At 54.9% G+C, this 22776-nt stretch overlaps 1 protein-coding gene across 1 annotated transcript; it reads left to right on the top strand.

Annotated features, from left to right (window-relative positions):
• Nucleotides 1–192: 192 nt before the first annotated feature.
• Nucleotides 193–22238, top strand: CNTN2 (contactin 2). The gene is made up of 22 exons (XM_008074678.2): nt 193–330; nt 6200–6344; nt 6438–6613; nt 6821–6916; nt 7333–7542; nt 7810–7909; nt 9141–9316; nt 9739–9875; nt 10325–10454; nt 11100–11250; nt 11374–11501; nt 12147–12322; nt 12815–12935; nt 13794–13952; nt 14430–14579; nt 17173–17243; nt 17496–17730; nt 18093–18205; nt 19732–19918; nt 20279–20391; nt 21184–21352; nt 21810–22238. Exons 1-22 carry the CDS (start codon nt 273–275, stop codon nt 21917–21919), a joined length of 3111 nt encoding a protein of 1036 aa, XP_008072869.1. The 5' UTR covers nt 193–272; the 3' UTR covers nt 21920–22238.
• Nucleotides 22239–22776: the final 538 nt, after the last annotated feature.

Raw genomic sequence — 22776 nt, 5'->3', positions numbered from 1 at the left:
GAGGCACTCAGCCCCAGGAAGAGCTCCTTGGTAATAGCCAAGCCCCTTCCTCTGGGACCCTGGGGAGGATTAGTGCTTGGGCAATTCCAGCAGCTCCCAGACCCGAGGTCAAAGCTTTACTGACCCAGATGTGCCTGAGCGGGAGGGGCGCTCAGCTCAGAGCCCTTGGTCCTTCTGCCTCCTTAGGTCCTTCTCAGCCTCCAGCCAGACTCTGCCCAAGCCGAGCTGAGGCTTCTCTCCTCCAATCCCCACCTCTGTCTGGAACACCCACCATGGGGAGGAAGCCACACCTGCTGCTGCTGGCCACCATGGCTCTCGTCTCCTCTTCAGGTAAGAAGGTCATCCCAGCTCTGAAACCTAGCAGGGATGATTATATCTGTGATGTTACAGAAATGATTGGCTGCATTGCTGTAGCATCTAGATTTCTGAGGCCATTTCGTTCTTTAAAAAGTTCCTATTTGTGGATCTTGCCTTCTCTTTGAGGTTAGGAGGAGAGGGAATCTGTCCTTGCTGTATTATAGGTGAAGGAAGAGTGACCCAGAGAAGGTGAGTGTTTTGCCCTGGGTCACACAGCAAGATTATAGCACAACCAGATCTCTACAATACCAGCCTGGAGTCATAACCTAGAAAGCTGCACTGTCCAATAGCCAGGTGGAAAAACTACAACTCAGATTCAATTCAGTATTTAAAATGGTTTCCTCAGGTGCACCAGCCACGTTTCAAGCGTTCAATAACCATATTGAATAGTACAGATTATAGAACATTTCCATCATGGCAGGAAGTCCCCCTGGACAGTGCCCTCTAGTCCCCTTACATGAGGAGACAGTGGCCAGTCCTGCAGTCAATCTCACAAAACTCTAGGAGGGTTTCTCAAGACAATGCTGCATCCTGGCAAGTGGACCGAGTATAGAACAGGACCTGGGACGGGCTGAGGCAGGGCACAGGAGCCCAGTTTCCCCTCCCAGGAGTGCTCCCAGCTTGGATGAGGGACACGGGGAGCCTGGCAGAAGGAGAAGGAGAGGCTGAAGAGGGCAGTGCAGGCTGAGAGGCCCAGGCCAGCTGGACTCTGGGGAGCATGCCAGGCAGGAGGAGCCAGGCAGCCAGCCAGTCCCAGGGCGAGAGGGAGGCTCTAGCCACCTGCCGCTCTGAGGGGGCTGCTGGGCCCACCGCTTGGCCTCTGCTCTGACCCCCAGTTCAGATCAGTAGGTGTTTCTTTTCCCCCTAAGCATCTCCACAGAAAGAGGAGTGCTCAGTCCCTGTGGAGTTCTAACCACCTCACACTTACCCCTCCCATCCCCCCAACGGGTGCATTTTAGGTCCTCTGTCTCCCCAGGGAAGGACTCCACTGGCATACTTTCAGGCGTTCTCATTCTGTCCTAACTGCCTCCCAATCCTGCAGCCACGTTAGTGAGGCTGCTGGGAAACTAGGCTGACTCGGAGGGTAGGGGGAGCCCCTCAGCCCTCAAGGCCTCATTACTTATCCCAGGGCCCACCAGACTGGGAAGAGCTTCCAGGGTGGGGAGCCAGATTTCCCTGAAGAGGGAGCTCTGAGGCACAGGCCAGGAGCAAGCAGAGGGGAGGTGCTTTCTCCTCAGCATCCCCTCCCTCATGGATGCCTCAGGGCTGGATCCATGCCATCTGAGGCAAGGAGTATGGCAATCTCCGGTGTCCTCAGACCCAGAGACACAGGAAGGCGGTTGCCAAGGGGCCTGAACCTGGTCTGCCAGCTCCCAAAGCTCCAGAGAGAGGCAGGACAATCAGTCCCATCACCTGTCCCATCCCTCCCAGGAAGGTGCCTCCGCCCTCGGTTTTCCTTGCTGACCTGCCCCCGGGGTACAGCTTTGGGTTCCTTGCACCCCAGTCCAAGGAAGGAGTCAAGTATTTCCCTTCTCCTTCTCGTCTCTCTAACCCACTTCCTCTGCAAGATTTCTGTCACCCATGTATGGGGGAAAGAGTTACCAGGACAGGGAATCAGGAGAGAATCAGAGAGGATATGGAACAAGAATGGCAAGGAAGGGCTGGCTTTGCCTGGAAGAATGTGTGTGTGTATGTGCACACGCACCACGGCACAGAAACGTGGGAAGGTATATGTGTGGGTGGGTGTGTATGCAGCTGTGGAGGAAAGTGTGGGGTGTGTGAGGGTGTGTCTGTGGATGTGGATGTAGATGTTCAAGAGGGTGGAGGTTTGAGTGAAGTGTTTGCATGGAGAGATGTTAAATGTGTCTAGAAAGTCTTACGGCACATCACCTCGGCTCTCACACCCAGCTGCCCTTCAGAATGCCTGTGAGGCATTTTTTAACATTGGGATTCCCTGGCCTTACTCCTAGGGATTCTGATTCCTTGCCTCTGAGATGGAGCAGGGCCTCTGATGGTTCTGATGGGAAATTGAATCAAGAATTCTGGGACCCCAGGGCTAAGAATGCTATAGTGGGGTAAGGCTGGCCCCAGTCTAAATCCTTGGCTCTGCTCCTTCTTGTTGTGTGATCTGGGGCAGATTACTGAAGCCTTCAAAGTCTCAGTTTCCACATTGGTAAAATAAGAAAGTGGCAGTACCTATCTTGCAAAGAGGTTCTGAGAAGTACATACGGGACAAGGTATCTGATAAACAGTAAGCACTCCATCAGTAGCACCTATCATTATGATGAATGCGTGGATGTAGATGAATAGGTATGTGTGGCCATTTGTAGCTGTTTGTGGAAGGAACAGAGGTGCATACCAGGAAGGACGCCCCACAAAAAGCGGAATTTATTCATAAAAGATTGTGTATTTATTCTTACATGTTCAAACTTCAGTCACCTTCAAAGTACTCTCCATTTGATGTAATACACAGATCGAGATGCTTTTCCCACTGCTCAAAACAGTTTTTGAACTCGTCAGTTTTGTTGTCTTTTAGAGTTTCTGCCTTTTTTTTTTTTTTTGAGGTAAAGTCTCACTCTATCGCCCAGGCTGGTGTGCAGTGGCATAATCACGGCCATCCCAGTGTTGACCTGCTGGACTCTAGCGAACCTTCCGCCTCAGCCTTCCAAGTAGCCAGAACTACAGGCGTGAGCTACCACGTCCAGCTAATTTTTTATTTATTGTAGAGACAAGGTCTCGCCAAGTTGCCCGGGCTGGTTTCGAACCTGGGGGCTCAGGCAATCCACTCACCTCGATCTCCCAAAGCGCTGGGATTACAGGCTGAGCCACTGAGCCCGGCCACTTCTGCCATTTTTTGTTTCACCTCTCCCTAAAACATTTCACTCTGAGGACTTTTTTCATCTGGAGGAACAAAAAAAAAGTCACTCAAGGTGAGACCAGGTGAATAGGGAGAGTGGGGCACAGGGGTCATGCTGTTTGGGGTCAAAAACTGCTGAACACTCAGTGCAGTGTGAGCAGGTGCGCTTGTAAATTGCCCATCGTGAAATGGGCAAATGTGTTGAAAGAATCTCCCAAAAAGGCCGGGCTCGGTGGCTCAGCCTGTAATCCCAGCACTTTGGGAGGCCGACGTGAGTGGATTGCCTGAGCCCATGGGTTCAAGACCCGCCTGGGCAACTTGGCGAGACCTCATCTCTACAATAAATAAAAACTAGCCGAGTGTGGTAGTGCGCGCCTGTAGTTCCAGCTACTCGGAAAGCTGAGGCGGAAGGATCACTGGAGCCCAGCAGGTCGAGGCTGCGGTGGCCGGGAGCGGCCACTGCACTCCAGTCTGGGCAACAGAGTGAGACTCCAACTCAAAAAATATAAATAAATAAGAATCTCCCAAAAAATTTCACTGAAGCTGAATGCAGCTTTTCACAACACCAGCTGGTACACTGATGCCAATGGGTTCCTAGAACACTTACCTGGCAAAGGAAACCTATACTACAAGGGACCCACCGTCCAAAAAAAATTCCAGGTTTTTTTGGGTCCTCCCTCATATAAATGTGTGTATCCGGCCATTTGAGTAACTTGGAAGGTGTGTGTGTATGAATGTGTGTGATTATTGCATATAAGAAAGCGTGGGGCCAGGCTTGGTGGCTCAGCCTGTAATCCCGCGCCTTTGGGAGGCTGAGGTGAGTGGATTGCCTGAGCCCGTGGGTTCGAGACCAGCCTGGGCAGGCGAGGCCTCATCTCTACAATAAATCAAAAAATTAGCCGGGCGTGGTAGCGCATGCCTGTAATTCCGGCTACTCGGAAGGCTGAGGCGGAAGGATCGCCAGAGCCCAGCAGGTCGAGGCTGCGGTGGCCGGGAGCGGCCACTGCACTCCAGTCTGGGCGACAGAGTGAGACTCCAACTCAAAAAAACAAACAAAAAATAAAAAATAAAGCATGGGGAGGTCATAGGTGTGGAGAGTGCTACATGACTGTTTAGGTGAATGTGAGGATGTGTGGATGACTGAGAACAGAAGAGAGAGCTTCTTCAGGAAAAAAGTGTCTGAAAGCATCAGTGTGCCCTGGGTTCACTCAGCTACCCCCCGCCCCACCACCACCCAGAGTTCTTGGAAGCTGCTATTGTACGAGGTAGTTTCCAGCAGCCCAGCCACCTTCCAATCCCTCCTCGGCCACCCGCCCAGCAGTGCCAGCTGGGGCAGAGGTCCCTACCCTCCAATGCCATTATTAACTTGGGATTAAGCTGGGCTCTCCAGTTGAGACGATGCCGTCCCTGCCTGCTGCCTCTACCTCCGAGGCCTGGGGCGGCAGTGAGGGAGAATGGTGTGAGGGATGCCTGCACCAGGCCATTTCTGGGAGTCCTGCCTCCCACCTCATCTGAGAGCTGCTTAACAGCTGCCCCCACTCCCAGGGGGCCAGGGCTGGGCCTCAGCTGCAGCATGGGGCCATCTCCCCCACCCCGAGAAGAGGATTGAGGGCTAGATGACGGACAGGAGGCATTAATTGGTTCAGAGGGATCCCTCCCCCAACGACCCACCAAGGAGGGCCTGAAATCAGCTGTATTGAGAGGTAGGAGCCAATTAGGGGTGGCCTGGCCCTCTTCTGACACCACAGTGGCAAAGCAATCAGCAGACAGAGCCCACACCACCCTGTGGAAAGGCGGTGTGAAGCGCCACCCATTGGTGCCTCTGCATCCCTACCCTGGTGAGACAGGACAGCCGGGCATGAAGAGAGAGGTGTCTGCCCCAGGACAGGCTGGGCATAAGAGCTCCATTTACATGTGTGATACCCGTGCATCCGACAAATTCAGACCTGTCTGTGCCGCAGACTTGCTATGTGACACGACCCCACCTCTCTGTGTGACCACGGACTTGCTGTGTGACCATGGACGAGTCACTCCCTTTTCTGGGCATTCCTTGAATTGTGACTCGGAAATTTTGTAAAACTGCCACCAAAGCAACCTGCTCACCATCCACCCACCAGAAGACCTTCCTCCTCCCCCCAGTCCCTCTCCATACCATACTTGGATCCAGCAGACATTTGCTGAGCACTCTCTGTGCCGGTCACCCTTCTGAGCATTTTTTTCTGGCTGAATCTCCACACAGGCCCTCAGAAGTGAATTCATATTTTTCTGTGTCACAGGTGAAGATATCGAGGCTCGGAAGGGTTCTATCACTTACCTAAGGTCACATAGCTCATAGGAGGCCCAGGCTAGTTGCCCAGACCTGGGTCCTTTCTGCCGGGTCACACTGCCCCAAAAGGGGCATTAGACTCTAGGGACACACATCCTCTCTGCATCTTTTTGGCCGGTGACTTCTCAAGCACCTCACACCCTTCAGATCAGTTCTGTGAGGCTCCCCTGAGAGCCCCTGGAGCGGGGGCAGCTTCTCCCATTCTGAGGGCCCCAGGACCCTGAACGTAAACTGCCCTTGTGGCATTTGCCATCTTGCACTGTCAGTTTCCTGTCTCCCTCCCTGGGGTGCAGGCTCCTCGAAGAAGAGGGACTGTGTCTTAATCAGTTTTGCAAGCCAGTCTTTAGTCCAGTACCAGGTATACAGCAGGCACTTAATACCTGTGTGTAGGATAGGTGATTGACTGAACTAACATGACCAGATGGGGCCTGCCCAGTCTAATTAGATTCAAACTTAAATTAACCAAAGCAATAAAAAATAAAAGCCTTGGTTCCTTGGCCATATTAGCTGCATGTCAAGTGCTTAGTAGCCACGTGCTACCATATTGAACAACACAGAAAACGGAACATTCCCGGCATGACAGGAAGTTTTACTGGGCAGCATGGCCCGAGGGGCCAGGCTCCAGGCCCTGAGGCCTCTGTGCTGTTCCCTATCTGCAGCTTGGAGCTCAGCCCGGGGATCCCCAGTCACCTTTGGGCCTGTCTTTGAAGAACAGCCCCTCGGTCTGCTATTCCCAGAGGAGTCCACGGAGGAGCAGGTGTTGCTGGCATGCCGTGCCCGGGCAAGCCCTCCGGCCACCTATCGGTGAGGCCCCTGCAGTGGGTGTGGGGGATCCTGGATGGCCATGAGGGCACCAGGCAGGACTCAAAGCTTCCCCTGCCTCAACCCTTGCCACAGGTGGAAGATGAATGGTACCGAGATGAAGTTGGAGCCAGACTCCCGTCACCAGCTGGTGGGGGGCAACCTGGTCATCATGAGCCCCACCAAGGCGCAGGATGCCGGTGTCTACCAGTGCCTGGCCTCCAACCCAGTGGGCACTGTCGTCAGCAGGGAGGCTGTTCTCCGCTTCGGCTGTGAGACCCGCGGGTGGGGCCAAGACATTTGGTGGGGGGAGAGACTAGGAGAGAGTATTCAGAAGGACAGAGGACACCCTGAAGCTGGGCTTTTCTGATCTCACGTGACATGCCCTAATGAGTTGCTGCAGCGAGGACGCATTGGGGTGGGGAGGGGCTCCCAGACCAGGAGGATGGTCCCTGAGACCCTCGGGTCTCTGCCTCCAGTTCTGCAGGAATTCTCCAAGGAGGAGCGAGATCCAGTGAAAACCCATGAGGGCTGGGGGGTGATGTTGCCCTGTAACCCACCTGCCCACTACCCAGGTGAGTCGGGACCCTGGGCCAGGGTTAGACCAGGGACACAGGAAGGTCTTCTAGAATAGCTGAGGAAGGATGGAACCAAAGGTGGTGAGTGGCTCTTGGAAACACCAATCCCTGGGGCCCAAACTTTAAATGATCTGTGTTTCCTTCATGGGTCTGTCATTTTCTGCCTCTGTGCTCTGCTTCTGCCTTCTAACTGGGAGGTCCCAGAGTGCTGTGTTTCCTGGCAGACGTGAATTCCCTGAGGGCAGAAACAAAGCTAGGTCTTCCCTCTAGGCCTCCCTTCGGGCCCAGTTCCGAGCATATAAAAGGAGAGGTCTCAAGACAGGACCAGCAGAATCCCACCAGCATGCTGGGGTCCCACTCAGAGTTACCCTGTTAGTCAGCACCCTTGGTTTCCTCCAACTCCCCCATCCTAGGCTTGTCCTACCGCTGGCTCCTCAACGAGTTCCCCAACTTCATCCCGACGGACGGGCGCCACTTCGTGTCCCAGACCACAGGGAACCTGTACATTGCCCGGACCAATGCCTCGGACCTGGGCAACTACTCCTGCCTGGCCACCAGCCACATGGACTTCTCCACCAAGAGTGTCTTCAGCAAGTTCGCTCAGCTCAACCTGGCTGCCGAAGGTCAGGGTTGTGGGCGTGGCAGGAGGAGGGGGCTGGAAGGGTCAGTGGGCATTGAAAAAAAGCATCTGCCCTTGAAGACTGTGCAGATCAGCTCACAGGACACAGAAACCCGGGCCTGGACCCTGGATCCTTCTGCCTAAGGCCTCAGACCCTTGCCCCAGGCCTCGAGAGGAAAGAGAGTCTTCTGGAAGGTGCTGAGATCCCAAGCACAAAGGCGCCTAGCCTGGAGTCATTTGCATTTGATTTGTAAAATTTCTCTCTCTCCAGACACCCGGCTCTTTGCACCCAGCATCAAGGCCCGGTTCCCAGCAGAGACCTATGCGCTGGTGGGGCAGCAAGTCACCCTGGAGTGCTTCGCCTTTGGGAAGTGAGTGGCAGAAGAGGGAGGGGAGCTCCCTGTGTCAGAGACACTCAGGGGCACAGGTGACCTCAGGTGAGGGCAGGCAGAGACAGTGCTCAGTCATCTTGGTGTCCCTTGCAGGGTCTAGCAGAAAACTGAGCACACAGGGCAACGCCTGTCACTTCCAGGGTGCTAACTTGCTGGGTGAGGCATCCACACACCAGGCCCTCCCATATATTGGATCACTTCGCCCTCCAGCCAGGAATGCCAGGCTCAGCCTGAGTAGCACCCAGGGCTAGAGGCAGGTAGCGCAATGTTGGACCAGGTTCAAACCCCAGCTCCACCACTTGCTGGCTGGGTGACCTTGGGTGAACAGCCTAACCTCTGTATGCTTCAGTTTCTTTATTTGTAAATGGTGGTAATAATAGTACCTACTTCGTAGTGGTATTATGAGGAGTAAATGAGTTAAACATATAAAGTGCTGAGGTACTTAGTGTTCCAGGAATGGTAACAGTTGTCTATTCAAAAATCAGATCTCAATAAATGTTTGCAGAATGAATGAAAAAATGTAATCTGTCCTTTGGTCCACTCCTCCCTCCAATATCTTTTGTGGTTACCCGGGATGGCCTTTAGGCTTCCAGAAAATCCATATGGAAAGCATGTGGAAAGGTAACAGTAACTCTTTAAGACTCACTGATACCTCAGTCCATTTTAGTGTGCAAATTACTAATAACTACAGTCCCTTTGAAAAGTAGAGGCAGCCTGGCACAGTGGCTCAGGCTTGTTATCCCAGCACTTTGGGAGACCGAGGCGAGAGGATTACCTGAGCCCAGGGTTCGAGGCCAGCCTGGACAACTTGATGAGCCCTCATCTCTGCAACAAATCAAAAAATTAGCCGAGTGTGGTAGTGCTTGCCTGTGGTTCCAGCAACTTGGAAGGCTGAGGTGGAAGGATTGCCTAACCCTAGCAGGTAGAGGCTGCGGTGGCCATGAGCGTGCTACTGCACTCCAGCCTGGGTGACAGAGTGAGACTCTGACTAAAAAAAGAAAAAAAAGAAAAGTAGAGGCGAGGCCCTGTAGGGGCAGTGGGAAAAGGAACCCCAAAAGGCCTGTCTCCCCCTGTTCCATCCCAGACCCAGGTCCCCTTGCCCTTCTCCCCACACTTACCTGCCCAGCACCTTGGGAGGGCTGAGGGTCTGGGTACAAGAAGCCGCGGGCACAGGAGGGGCAATCCCAGCTGGCTTTGTCTCCCCCGCCAGCCCTGTGCCCAGGATCAAGTGGCGCAAAGTGGACGGCTCCTTGTCCCCCCAGTGGGCCACAGCTGAGCCCACCCTGCAGATCCCCAGCGTCAGCTTTGAAGATGAGGGCACCTATGAGTGTGAGGCAGAGAACTCCAAGGGCCGTGACACCGTCCAGGGCCGCGTCATTGTGCAAGGTACAGAGCCGGGACTCCTTCCCCTCCCCTCCTTGCTCTTGTCCTGAGGAAACAGACTCAAAAGTCAGGAAGGGGCTGGGAGGCCCCTTGCTTGAGCCTTCTTGTCCCAGGACAGCACTGGGTATGGGAACAGAAGAGGCTAGTGCTGTGGCCAGCTCCTAGCTTTGGTAGGGGGAGCAGAAAGAACATGGAAGGCTTTGAGTGATTTAAGTCGCTAAAACAGCCACTGACACAACCAAGTGTCAACTTTCTTGGGCCTCCTTCCCTTCCTCCTGGTCTTCTCTTCGTCCTGTTCTCTCTGGAATGCTGGTGGCGCCCCCTGCTGTCTGACACAGGTACTGCAGTCTCAATTTTCCATTCCCTTTAAAGAGCGGGACGCTCCCCCCAGCTCACCTCAGGTTTTCTTTACTCGCTCCCCACAGCTCAGCCGGAGTGGCTCAAGGTGATCTCGGACACGGAGGCCGACATCGGCTCCAACCTGCGTTGGGGTTGCGCGGCCGCCGGCAAGCCCCGGCCCACGGTGCGCTGGCTGCGGAATGGGGAGCCTCTGGCCTCCCAGGTAGGAGCCATGGGGGCGTCCTTCCACACACCATCCCACCGTCCTCTGCTCACCTGGTTCCTTCACTGCCCGCCCCCCAAGTTACCCTCGCACCGCTGGTGGCCCCTTTGGGCTAATAGGGATGAGAGAGGTTGATCCTAGGTGCTTCTTCCCATCCCAGAGTCACATGGTCACAGGCTAGTCCAATGAATAGAGCCCCAGAGACCTGGGTCCAGGCACAACTCAGCCCCCCAAAATGGTGAGGTCCTGAGTGGGTCACCTCTTACCTGGACTTTAAGGAGGGCTGGGTACTGAGAGTCCAGGTGGCCCAGAGGTAGGACTGGACATACAAGCCACATCCTCAGGGACCTGTCAGCCTCCACCATGCCCACCCCTGCCGACCCCTCCTCCCAGGGCCTCCAGCGGTCCTGACCCCCCTGCCCTGCCCTGGGCCTGACTCTCCTGCACAGAACCGGGTGGAGGTGTCGGCCGGGGACCTGCGGTTTTCCAAGCTGAACCTGGAGGACTCAGGCATGTACCAGTGTGTGGCGGAGAATAAGCACGGCACCATCTACGCCAGCGCCGAGCTGGCGGTTCAGGGTAAGGGTGGGGGGATGGGGGGAGCCGGGCCGGGCCGTCCACGAGGGCATGCAGCCGGAGCTGTAGGGGTCCCAAGTTTAGGCATTTCTAAACACACCCCTCCATGGCAGTTTTCCTTGGTGTTCCCCAGCTTCTGAGTAGGAGAGCTCAGAGAGTTAAGGAAGAAGGTGAGAGGCTAGACACAACGGACAGAGTCTCTGACTCATTCCATGTTCCACAGAGTAAACACCCGCCACAGTGAAAAAAAGTACAGTCAAATCAATCAGATCTGTGTTGACTCCAGCCCCTTCAGCTGTGTGAGCGTTGGCAAGTGACTCAGTTTCTCTGTGTCTTCAGGTTCCTGATTTATAAAACATGGGCAGTGATAGTCCTGCCCTCCTGGTCTGTTGTGAGGGGTCAGTGAGATGAGAGAGGGAGAGCATGAAGGGCGTGTCATACGCAGGGCCCGGGAAATGCCAGCCAGAGCTAGTAGTAGACCAACTGGGGGTTTGGCAACAGACCTGGCAGGAGACCTGGTGGCCTGGGCCAGAGGGATAGCCATGGGTGATGGAAAGGGGCTGGGAGTCACTTGGGGGTGGGCCTCGGAGGTAGGCCAGGTGGCATCCTAGTCAAGGGTAGCTGTGTGGCCCTCCTTGTCCCTTCCAGCGCTTGCCCCTGACTTCAGGCTGAATCCCGTGAGGCGTCTGATCCCCGCGGCCCGTGGGGGAGAGATCCTCATCCCCTGCCAGCCCCGGGCAGCTCCGAAGGCCGTGGTGCTCTGGAGCAAAGGCACGGAGATTTTGGTCAACAGCAGCAGGTAGCACCCACCCCCCACTCCGAGCAATGCCTGCTCCTCTTCCTTCTCTTCATGGGGCTTGTCTCCTTCCTGGGATGATAGTGTGTCCCTGGGTTGGCCAGATCTGCTTTGTTCTTGCTGCAGAGTGACTGTGACTCCAGATGGCACCCTGATCATAAGAAACATCAGCCGGTCAGATGAAGGCAAATACACCTGCTTTGCTGAGAACTTCATGGGCAAAGCCAACAGCACTGGGATCCTCTCTGTGCGAGGTGAGAGCTGTGGCTTGATAAGGCCGGTGGCTTGACCACCCCAGAGTGCCATCCTCTCCACCGTCCTGCTCCTGTGTCCCCATATTGCTTGGTGTTTGGTGTTCAAGATTCAGGATTCAGTTTCACTTGAGACCACCCTCTGGCCACCATCAAAACTCTTGTCAGGGCTGGGCATGGTGGCTCACATCTGTAATCCCAGCACTTTGGGAGGCCGAGGCGGGAGGAATGCTTGAGCCCAGGAGTTTGAGACCAGCCTAGGCAACATAGGCAGATCTCACCTCTACAAAAAAACATTTAAAAATTAGCCAGGCATGGTGGCATGGGCCTGTATTCCCAGCTACTCGGGAGACTGAGGTGGAAGGATGCCTGAGCCCAGGAGGTTGAGGCTGCAGTGAGCCATGATCGTGCTATTGCATGGCAGCCAGGGCGGCAGAGTGAGTTTTTGACTCAGAGAAAAAAAAAACACCACAATCTGACCATGCCTCCCTGCCTGCCACACACTCATGAGGTGCTGAGGGGTCAGGAGCCCCATCTGTTGGTCACACCGCCTCTTCTCTTAGGGCAGAGCCTCTCGCTGTGTCCTGCGGCTCCTGCCTGGGCCTATTTCCTTCCCTCTCCACCCAGGGGCCTTGTTTTTCTCAGCAGATGCGACCAAGATCACACTAGCACCCTCGAGTGCCGACATCAACTTGGGTGACAACCTGACCCTACAGTGCCACGCCTCCCACGACCCCACCATGGACCTCACCTTCACCTGGACCCTGGACGACTTCCCCATCGACTTGGATAAGCCCGGGGGGCACTACCGGAGGGCCAGTGTGGTGAGGCCTGAGGCCAGACACCCCATGGCTCTCCCTTCCTTCCAGACAGACGGGACCCACGATGTCCTTAGCTGATGCCACCTACAAGCCCCCACAGCCCTTCCTCATTCCCTCAGACCCATGCCTAGCAAGCTCACCCTTGGATTAATAGCCAGGAACCAAGTGTTTAGGATAGGGTTAGGGACAAGCCTGGAACTTTAGGCACCCAACAAGACTCCTCCCGCTTCCGTTCTCCTGTCCCCTGTGCAAATGACATGATCAACTTGGACTATCATTGTCTTTTGAAGCAAACCATGTTGCTTAGTGTCCAGGAGTACCGAGGGAGGAGTAGCTGATTCCTCCCATTGAACAGACAGGAAAACTGAGACACAGAGGGGCCCATGGATGTCATGGAGTGAGGGACTCCCACTTGCTGCCTCGTGTCTCAGGGCCCCCCGCACTAGCCAGGGCCGCCTCCTCTGACCTGCCGCCTCTACTGTCCCCTGTGTACAGAAGGAGACTGTGGGAGACTTGACCATCCTGAATGCCCAGCTGCGCCACGGGGGGAAGTACACGTGCATGGCCCAGACGGTGGTGGACAGCGCATCCAAGGAGGCCACGGTCCTGGTCCGAGGTGATGGGGTTTCCCCCCCTGTCCTCACCCTAGCTCCTCAGGGGCCCACTGGACTGTTCTGACCCACTCTGCTCATTTCCCTTCCCTCCCTGATCGCTGTGGGAAGGCCTTCTGCCAGAAGCCCACTGAACTGTATATCTCCCATGGCTCTTCACAGGTCCTAAATGAGTAGAATTTTTTCCTTCCAAAGTCAAACTTTAAAAACTCCTCTCCTGGCTGGGCACAGCAGTTCACATCTGTAAGCCCAGGACTTTAGGAGGCTGAGGCAGAAAGATCACTTGAGGCCAGGAGTTCAACACCAGCCTGAACAACACAGCGAGGCCCTGTATCTACAAAAAATAATTTAAAAACTAGCCAGGAGTGGTGGTGCATACCTGTAGCCCTAGCTACTCCAGAGGCTGAGGTGGGAGGGTCCCTTGAGGCCAAGAGGTGGAGGCTGCCGTGAGCTATGATCGCACCACTGCACTCCAGTCTGGGTGACAGAGTGAGACCCTGTGTTTAAAAAAAAGTTGTAATCCACTCTTAAACACATCCCAATACAGGAGTACCCTGCTGAGCACCTCCATCAGATCTCTTCCCGGGAGTTGCTAAAGCCTGGCACTGGGAAGCCTAGTGCTATACACCCCTCTGTCCGTTGACCTCCGTGAGCCCCCCAGTCTTGAGACACGTCCCTCCCACCACACAAACGGCATTGGTCACTCACTGCCCTCATCCCAGACCCTCCCACGGCTGTGTGTTCGCTGCGCCCTCTGCGGTCCTGTCTTGGTACTGCACCAGCCCAAGCCTAACCTGGAGAAAGTTGACTCAAATTTGCATCCGCCCAATTCTGACCCACTGCACTCTGACTTCCTGGTGCAGGTCCGCCTGGTCCCCCCGGAGGTGTGGTCATGAGGGACATCGGCGAAACCACTGTCCAGCTCAGCTGGAGCCGTGGCTTCGACAACCATAGCCCCATTGCCAAGTACACCCTGCAAGCTCGCAGTCCACCTGCAGGGAAGTGGAAGCAGGTTCGGACCAGTAAGTGTAAGGCCCCACCCGGGTCGGTGTGGTCTGGCAGGGTGTGGGAGGTAACAGGAGCCGGAGACTGGGGGTCAGGGGTCAGAGAGCCAGGGCCGTACCCCAAGCTTCAAAGAGGGACAAGCTGTGCCCTCAGCCAGCAGGGAGCACCCAGGCGGGAGGGGAGACAGTCGCGAAGCAAATAGGCGAGTGGCCAGGGTTGGAGGAGGCAGCGCTTAGTGTGTGCCCTTGAAGAACTGGCAGAATTATTCCTAGAGCAATGAAAGTATTTGCGGGGGTGCAGGGTACACACAGCATTCGCAAAGGCACCAAGATGGGGAAGTTGACTCGTTTTTCAGTCGTTTCTACAAGAGGTAGTAAACGCTTAAAGTATGGCAAGTGCCATAATGCGGGCTGTGGCCATTCAGGCCCAATGCCTGCCCTCTGCATCCAGATGAGCAGGCACATGCTGAAGCACTGACTCCTGGTGCCTTGCAGATCCTGCCAACATCGAGGGCAATGCTGAGACCGCCCAGGTGCTGGGCCTCACGCCCTGGATGGACTATGAATTCCGGGTCGTGGCCAGCAACATCCTGGGCACTGGGGAGCCCAGTGGGCCCTCCAGCAAAATCCGGACCAAGGAAGCAGGTCAGAGTCCTAGCTGTCCCAAAAGAGAACTCTCATCAGGGCGGAGACCCTGCTCCCACCTTAGGGAGCCCCCAGCGAGCAGGAATTTCTCTGAGTTCCACCCCTGCTCATCAGGCTTTGGACCCTCTGACAAAAGGAACACCAAGTTGGGACCAGGGCCCCTGCATGGATGAGCCAGCTAGTTCAAACTCCTCATTTAAAAACAACTGGTCAACCTTACAACTGCCTGTGAATCTATATATATATATATTTTTTTTTTTTTTTTTTTTTCTTTTTCTTTTTTTGAGATGGAGTCTCACTCTGTCACCCAGACTGGAGTGCAGTGGCATGCTCACAGCCACCATAGCCTCGACCTGCTGGGCTCAGGCGATCCTTCCACCTCAGCCTTCCAAGAAGCTGGAACTACAGGCATGCACCACCATGCCCAGCTAATTTTTTTTATTTGTTGTAGAGATGCGGTCTCACCAAATTACCCAGGCTGGTCTTAAGCCTGTGGGTTCAGGTGATCCTCTCACCTCGGCCTCCCAAAGTGTTGGGATTATAGGCGTGAGTCACCATGCCCAGCTATATATTTTTTTAAGTTTAATTTTTTAAAATATAAAAACCAAAGTTTAGAGAAGGGAAGGGTCAAACTGACAGAACTTGGACTTGAACCCAGGACCATGGGGTGGTGGGCAGATCCTGGTCCTCCTGGAAGGGCAGGAGCTACAGAAATCAGTTAACGCGGAAGGTGTGTGTGTGTGTGTGTGTGTGTGTGTGTGTGTGTGTGTGTGTGTGTGTGTTGGAAGGGCAGGAGCTACAGAAATCAGTTAATGCGGAAGGTGTGTGTGTGTGTGTGTGTGTGTGTGTGTGTGTGTGTGTGTGTGTGTGTTGTGCAGGGGGATCAGGAAGCAGAAAGTGTCTCCAAGCCCTTTTTTAGATGGTTTCTTTGGGAGCAAGAGGAATGAATAATCTGCCCACAACCCTCAGCAAAAGAAAGGTGTGTGGGTGTCAGAACCTAAGTGGGGAAAGAAGGAAAGAGAAAACCTAGGAGGGGGAGCAGAGGCCCCAATCAGCATCTGTTGAGACGCTCCTCCCCAGCCTCTGAGCCCTAGGTGAGGGTCAGGCACACAGCCCTGAGATCCTGGGAGGGCAGCATAGAATCAAGACCCTGCCTCCCCTGTCACACCGGCTGTGCATTGAGGGTCTGTCTTCTTATCTCCCTGAAACATGTCCTCGTGCATGCCCCAGGCTGACTCACCAGGCTCTGTTTCTGGAATTTTTAGCTGGTACCTCTCCTGAGTAAGAAATTCCAGAGGGAGCACTTTCTTTGACCTTGAACTTCTTGGAGAGTTAAATGTGGGGTTGGAAGGACACTCCTTTATTCTAGTATCCCAAGAGTTGATGAGCACAAAGACAGCTGTGATGCAAAGGAAAGATAAATGGGCTTTAAAACTGGAAGAGCTGAGTCCAAATTCTAGCCGTGCCGCATATTAGCTGTGTGACCTTAAGCAAGTTGATTAACTGCTCTGGGCCTCAGTCCTTCCACCCTAAAAAGGGCAATAATAACGCCCACCTCACAGGATCACATGAGCAATGTGCTTAAGTACCCCTTGCAAGGCCTTGAGATATTGTCATCAGAACCAGGTGAAAAGTCTCCAATTGCCAGATTCTCTGCAGAAATATTTTGACCCCCGGCCAAGTTATTCCTGACCAAGTTGTGTGAGCTGATGAAATAGATTTTTGTTTTAATATCAGTACTGTTTATTTTATTTTATTTTTTGAGTTGGAGTCTCACTCTGTCACCCAGACTGGAGTGCAGTGGCCGCTCCTGGCCACCGCAGCCTCGACCTGCTGGGCTCTGGCGATCCTTCCGCCTCAGCCTTCCAAGTAGCTGGAACTACAGGCGCGTGCTACCATGCCCAGCTAACTTTTGATTTATTGTAGAGATGAGGTCTCGCCAAGTTGCCCAGGCAGGTCTCGAACCCGCGGGCTCAGGCAATCCACTCACCTCGGCCTCCCAAAGTGCTGGAATTACAGGCTGAGCCACCAAGCCTGGCCATCAGTACTGTTTAATACTAGAGACAAGAAAAGACAAGAAAAAATACTAGAGACAATTAGCAAATTAAATCTGCCACAAGAAGAAAAATAGTAACAAAACACCCTGGAGTCCCAGAGAAATTTTTTTATATTAACTAACTACTGGGTTATTTAATCCCCCCTTAATTTAAAGCAAACTAGGATTGGTCAGTGTGATTTAATTTAAGCCAGCAGGGGTATGGACCATCTACTATATGCTAGCCACTGTCTTGTTTAATTCATCCTCCTTACGGCCTTTGAGAGAAACATGATGATGCTCCTGGAGAGGAGAAGAGAGGCTCAGAGAGGTTAAGTCACTCGCCCAAGGAAACACAGCCAGTAAGTGGCAGAGATGGGCTTTGGTCTCAGGCCTGCCTGGTTCCGGAGCCAATGCCTGGAGGGATTGTTGGAGGAGAAAACCAGGGCCCACGGGAAGGGATGCCCCCACCGGAGGATGCTCCACAGGCAAGACTCAGGGTTGTGTTCCCTCGTCGCCCATTAACAAGCCACCTCTGTGTCCCCTGGCTCCTGACAGCGCCCTCAGTGGCACCCTCAGGACTCAGTGGAGGAGGCGGAGCCCCTGGAGAGCTCATCGTCAACTGGACGGTAAGCTGGCGGGGACAGATGCCTCCTCCTCCCCCTGCCCCCTTTCCATCTCCCACCAGAGCAGTGTGCCGAAAGCACCCGGCTCAAAAGCCGTCCCCTTCCTCTCCCCTCCCATTTGCACCTGTGCCCCTCTCGCGAATCCACCGCAGGATGAAGCCTCGCAGGCACAGGCGACAAAGCTCGAGGGAGGCCGGGGGACGGGCAGGGAAACGCGCCGCGGCCCTTCGCCCATGCCACGCTCTTGCCTCTCAGCCCATATCCCGGGAGTACCAGAACGGAGACGGCTTCGGCTACCTGCTGTCCTTCCGCAGGCAGGGCAGCACCCGCTGGCAGACCGCCCGGGTGCTCGGCGCCGACGCCCAGTACTTCGTCTACAGCAATGAGAGCGTCCGGCCCTACACGCCCTTTGAGGTCAAGATCCGCAGCTACAACCGCCGTGGGGATGGGCCCGAGAGCCTCACTGCGCTCGTGTACTCGGCCGAGGAAGGTGGGCCGCCCCGGGTCGCCCCACATCCCCACCCCAGCCTCTGGCCCAGGGGTAGAGGGTGGGCAGAATGCTACTCACCCCCCAGCTCAGCAGCAGGCAGTAGGAAGGATACTCGGGCTCTAAGCCACTGGCCTCACTTCTGGCCGTTGCTGCCTTGTCCCCCCTCGGGCCGGGGAAGGAGGAGGGAGGCTCCCTGGGAAGAGAAGTGAGCCCTGGGCATCCTCTGGGGGTCCCACTCGACCTTCACCCTGGGCAGTGGGCTCTCCTCCAAAGTCTTAAGCAAAGGCCTTCCCGATCGGGGGCTGCTCTGTAGGACACAGGGAGGCCCTGGGAATCCAAACCCATTCTGTATCGGTCCCCAGAGCCCAGGGTGGTCCCCTCCAAGGTCTGGGCCAAGGGGATCTCATCCTCAGAGATGAACGTGACCTGGGAACCCGTGCAGCAGGACACGAATGGTATCCTCCTGGGGTATGAGGTGAGCACCAGCCTGGGGCCGGAGAGGGAAGGGTGCTGGGGCTTTAAGGACAGGTGGGGACCACTCAGCTCACTAGCTGTTCCACCTGGAATCATCACTCATTCACTGACATGGCAAACCCAGCACCTAGTCTGTGCAGGACTGTGGCTGCAAACTTCCCAAGACCCTCTTTTCTCTGATTGACCTTGAACTTCTTGGAGAGTTGAATGTGGGCTTGGGAGGGGATGTCTTTATTCTTTCTTTTTTTTGAGTTGGAGTCTCACTCTGTCGCCCAGACTGGAGTGCAGTGGCTGCTCCCGGCCACCGCAGCCTCGACCTGCTGGGCTCCGGCGATCCTTCCGCCTCAGCCTTCCAAGTAGCTGGAACTACAGGCACACGTTACCACGCCCGGCTAATTTTTTGATTTATTGTAGAGATGAGGTCTCGCCAAGTTGCCCAGGCGGGTCTCAAACCCGCAGGCTCAGGCAATCCGCTCACCTCAGCCTCCCAAAGGCGCGGGATTACAGGCTGAGCCACCGAGCCCGGCAGAGATGCCTTTATTCTAGTATCCCAAGAGTTGATGAGCACAAAGACAGCTGTGATGCAAAGGAAAGATGATGGGCTTTAAAACTGGAAGAGCTGAGTCCAAATTCTAGCTGACGCCCAAGGGGGAAGACGGACCGGCAGGCAGCCTTGAAGTGAATGCTTAGCTAGAGCTGGCCCTGAAAGCTGGGAGGCCAGAGGAGGAGGAGCAGGCTCTGGGAAGGGGCACGGCCTTCCCTTTCATGCCAGAGCCCGTTCGGCCTGGCTTCCCCGGGGCTGCACAGAGAACATAACAGCATGAGCCCCTCTGTGTACTGTTGCTCGTTCTGTCCCTGGTGACTCTGGGCCCACTGGTGACTCCACACAGGGGTACCTGTGGAGTAGCTGGAAAGTAAGAGGAAGCAGGAGGGAGGGAAAGAAGGAAAAGCAAGAATTGCCATTGCCTGAGGGAGAAGCATCGGGCTGGGCCTACCAGGGATAGTGTACATTCCTTCCAGCAGAATCAGCTCCAGATCTGTGCACGATAGCTTAGGCGAGCCACGGGGAGATAATTCCAAACTCTGCCCTTGATGCGGAAGACTATTTCACAGGCTCAATATTGTGGCTTCAATTCAAATGGGTCTGCATTTATTGGGCAGCCTTTATAAGCTTGCTGGGGGCAAAGGGCTACTTTGCAGGATGAATACACATTTCCTATCCCGTAGCGGGATTCCCACAGTAATCCCTGAGTTAATGACATGAGGCTAGGTTCCAGCAGGCCAGTGCTGGGGTGGGCCTGTGGCCACCAGCTCCCTCTCCCAGCCTGTGTCTCGAGCACATTCCTTGGACTCACACCCACCTATAGAGCCCTGCTCTAGATGCTCATGATCTAGAGTCCAAGTTCTGAGACCCGAGGCTGTGTTAAAGGCCAGGGTGAGCAAGAGAGAAACAGAATGTAGGGGGCCAGGGCAGCTCTGAGATTCTAGGTTTGACCACTGACCCTCAGGTACCTCCGTCCCCTTCAGATCCGCTACTGGAAAGCCGGGGACAAAGAAGCCGCCGCTGACCGAGTCAGGACGGCAGGGCTGGACAACAGTGCCCGAGTCACTGGCCTGCATCCCAACACCAAGTACCATGTGACCGTGCGGGCCTACAACCGGGCCGGCACTGGGCCTGCCAGCCCTTCCGCCAACGCCACAACCATGAAATCCCGTGAGTCTGTCTGCCTGGGCTGATGGTGGGGTATGTGTTGGGTGGATGCCTCCAGGATCACTTGTTCCCTAAGGATAAGACAAATACTGTAGCCCACAAGCCCTGGACAGGAATTAGGCGGTGAGCCTGACAGAAGAAAGTAGGTAGGATTCACAGCCTCTGATGTACCCTCTCTTCCTCAGCCTCCACCTCACTGGCAAAAACTGGATTTTCATGGGCTTTGTTTCTTAGGCAGCAGTGACAGAGTGTTCTGGGTATAACTGCTATAGACAGACATTCAGAAAGGGGAGGGCTAAAGGTGAGGGGCGGCAGAGGGCAGAGAAACACTTGGATGTCTCCCCCATTCTCACTCCCTGGCAGCTCCGCAGCGACCACCTGGCAACATCTCCTGGACCTTCTCAAGCTCCAGCCTGAGCATTAAGTGGGATCCCGTGGTCCCTCTGCGAAATGAGTCTGCAGTCACTGGCTATAAGGTGAGGAAGGGCGTGGAATGGGAAGGAGCAGCTCCTCTGTCTTTCCAGTGAACACAGGGAGCTGCAATTTACAGCAAGAGGGCCCTGCAAGAAATAAGCAAAGGGTTGGTGACCGTGACAGGCATGAAGTTCATGACTGATTCTCTGGGTAATGTATAATAGAAACTATAAATACAGGGCAGATAGTATCACTGTGGAGAGACAGGGTTCACGATGGAGAGACAGGGGCAGCGATGGACTGTTTGGAGTCAGAGGTCCTCCTAGCCTAAGGAGTCTACAAAAACAGTTAAGCTACTTGCAAGCTGTCCTCCCACCAGTGAGAAACTGGCCAGTGGCAAACTGGAGGGCTCAGGAGGTTGGGCCTCAGGACCCAGTGCTATCAGGGCTCCTCCCAATGTCCAAAGCTAGGGAAGACAGAAGGATCAGCCCTGGTGTAAGGAAACTCCACCTGGTTGGTCAAGTGTGGTGGCTCACATCTGTAATCCCAGCACTTTGGGAGGTCAAGGTGGGAAGATCACTTGAACCCAGGAGTTCAAGACCAGCCTGGGCAACATAGTGAGACTTTATCTCTAAAAAAAATAAACAATAAAATGAGCCAGGAGTAGTGGCACACACCTATGGTCCCAGATGGTTGGGAGGCTGAGGAGGAAGGATCCCTTTGGCTCAGGAGTTCGAGGCTGTGGTGAGCTATGATCATGCCACTGCACTCCAGTCTAGGCGACAGAATGAGACCCTGACTCAAAAGAGGGAGAGGAAGCAAGCAAACTCCACCTGGAAACCTCCTTCCTGCAGATGCTGTACCAGAACGACCTACACCCAGCTCCCACGCTCCACCTCACTGGCAAAAACTGGATTGAAATTCCAGTTCCTGAGGACATTGGCCATGCCCTGGTACAGATTCGGACCACAGGGCCTGGAGGGGATGGGATCCCGGCAGAAGTCCACATCGTGAGGAATGGAGGTGCTGCCTCTCCCCATCCTTATCTCCCAAGAGCATCAGGGTCCACCCAGAGGCCTGGAGAAGGGATCATTCCCCCCCACTCAAGCCTGCTCTAACCTAGACTCCAAGAGAGGGTGTAAGGCAGGCAGGACCGAGTGCAAAGTAGTCCTAGAATTGCCCCTGCCACTGCCCTTCTACCTACCCCCCAAAATATTCCTAAGGGCTAGGGAGGGGCTAGGGAGGGGAGTGTGCACTTCTTATGGGACACAGAGGGAGTCTGAAGACCAGCGAGCAAAAGCAAAGGTCCTACAAAACGCTGTAGGGAGCTGAGAGGACCCAGCCATCTCTCTCCCGGGCCTGCAGCTGGCCCTCTGTGAATCTCCTTAGGAAAGGCCTAGAACCTGTCACGAGGGCGGGGGGCTGGGGTGGCCTTGGGCCCAGCTGACTCAGCCTCCTCCTTTCTGCTGGCTGTTTTCAGGCACAAGCATGATGGTAGAGAACTCAGCAGTCTGCCCAGCGCCAGATCCTGGCACCGTCTTTTCCCACTCCATGGCGATGCTGATCCTCATAGGCTCCCTGGAGCTCTGATCACCGTGCCTCTTCCTCTGCACCGCAGCTGGACACCCATCTCTGATGGATGCAGCCAGCTGGCCCCAGCCCCTTCGTGCTGCCAAGGTGGCCCGACACTGTGCCAGAGAATGGCTGGTTTTAAATACCTACTTTAAACAGTGCCCTTTTTGTAGGAGGCAGAATATTTTATATTCTGCCACAGGATAGAATCCACACAAGGTTTTTTTTCTTTAAATCAAGAGGCAGTAACTTCCAGATGATACTGAACCCTATGCCTGGGCCCTCCAGGGAGCCTGGATGGAAGGAACAGGCCTATGGGAAGAAGGGGGTTTTAAACATGTATCTTCACCTCGGAGAGATGGCACTCTGGGACCACATATGAACTCCGCCACTTGAGATGGAGTCCTTGGCCCCACAGGAACACCAGACACAATCGGGCGGAAGAAGTAGGACACAGCGTAAACATCAACATCCTCCAGTCTCAGGAGAGGGACAAGCTCTGGGACCAAGAACTCTCCTACTTTCTCCTCTTGAGGAGCGGCACGGCTGGACCCTGACACTGTCCTCAACGACTCCCTAGGGGCCCCAGCCTGCCCAGGTGGCTGAGAACCCTGAGGCTGGGCTCCTGAGTCCTTTCAGCTTTGGGGGATGATACCCCAGGTTGCTAGGGGTGGGAACTGAAAAGGTTGAGAGGTGGAGACACCTCGTGGGAAGGGGCACCAACCTTGGTCCAAGACAGTCACGATCCAGGTGACGTTACCCTCTCAGCCAACAACACTGCCAACCCGCCCCTGTCACCCCAACATGACAGAGCCACTTCAGGTGGCTGGGTGACTAAAGGGCTTGTCTTGGGAGGCCCCCACCCCACCAAGACT

This window comes from Carlito syrichta, unplaced genomic scaffold, assembly GCF_000164805.1.
Source record: "Carlito syrichta isolate Samal-C Ts95f unplaced genomic scaffold, Tarsius_syrichta-2.0.1 Scaffold316857, whole genome shotgun sequence".
NCBI lineage: Eukaryota > Metazoa > Chordata > Mammalia > Primates > Tarsiidae > Carlito > Carlito syrichta.
The sequence above is the reverse complement of the archived record's forward strand: the minus strand, read 5'-3'. Positions and strand labels throughout refer to the sequence as shown.

Coding starts and splice junctions, on each gene's coding strand:
- CNTN2 (XM_008074678.2), top strand. CDS start 273: ATGGGGAGGAAGCCACACCTGCTGCTGCTGGCCACCATGGCTCTCGTC. Junction 9,317..9,738: donor GGGCCGCGTCATTGTGCAAG/GTACAGAGCCGG, acceptor CGCTCCCCACAG/CTCAGCCGGAGTGGCTCAAG. Junction 21,353..21,809: donor CCACATCGTGAGGAATGGAG/GTGCTGCCTCTC, acceptor GGCTGTTTTCAG/GCACAAGCATGATGGTAGAG.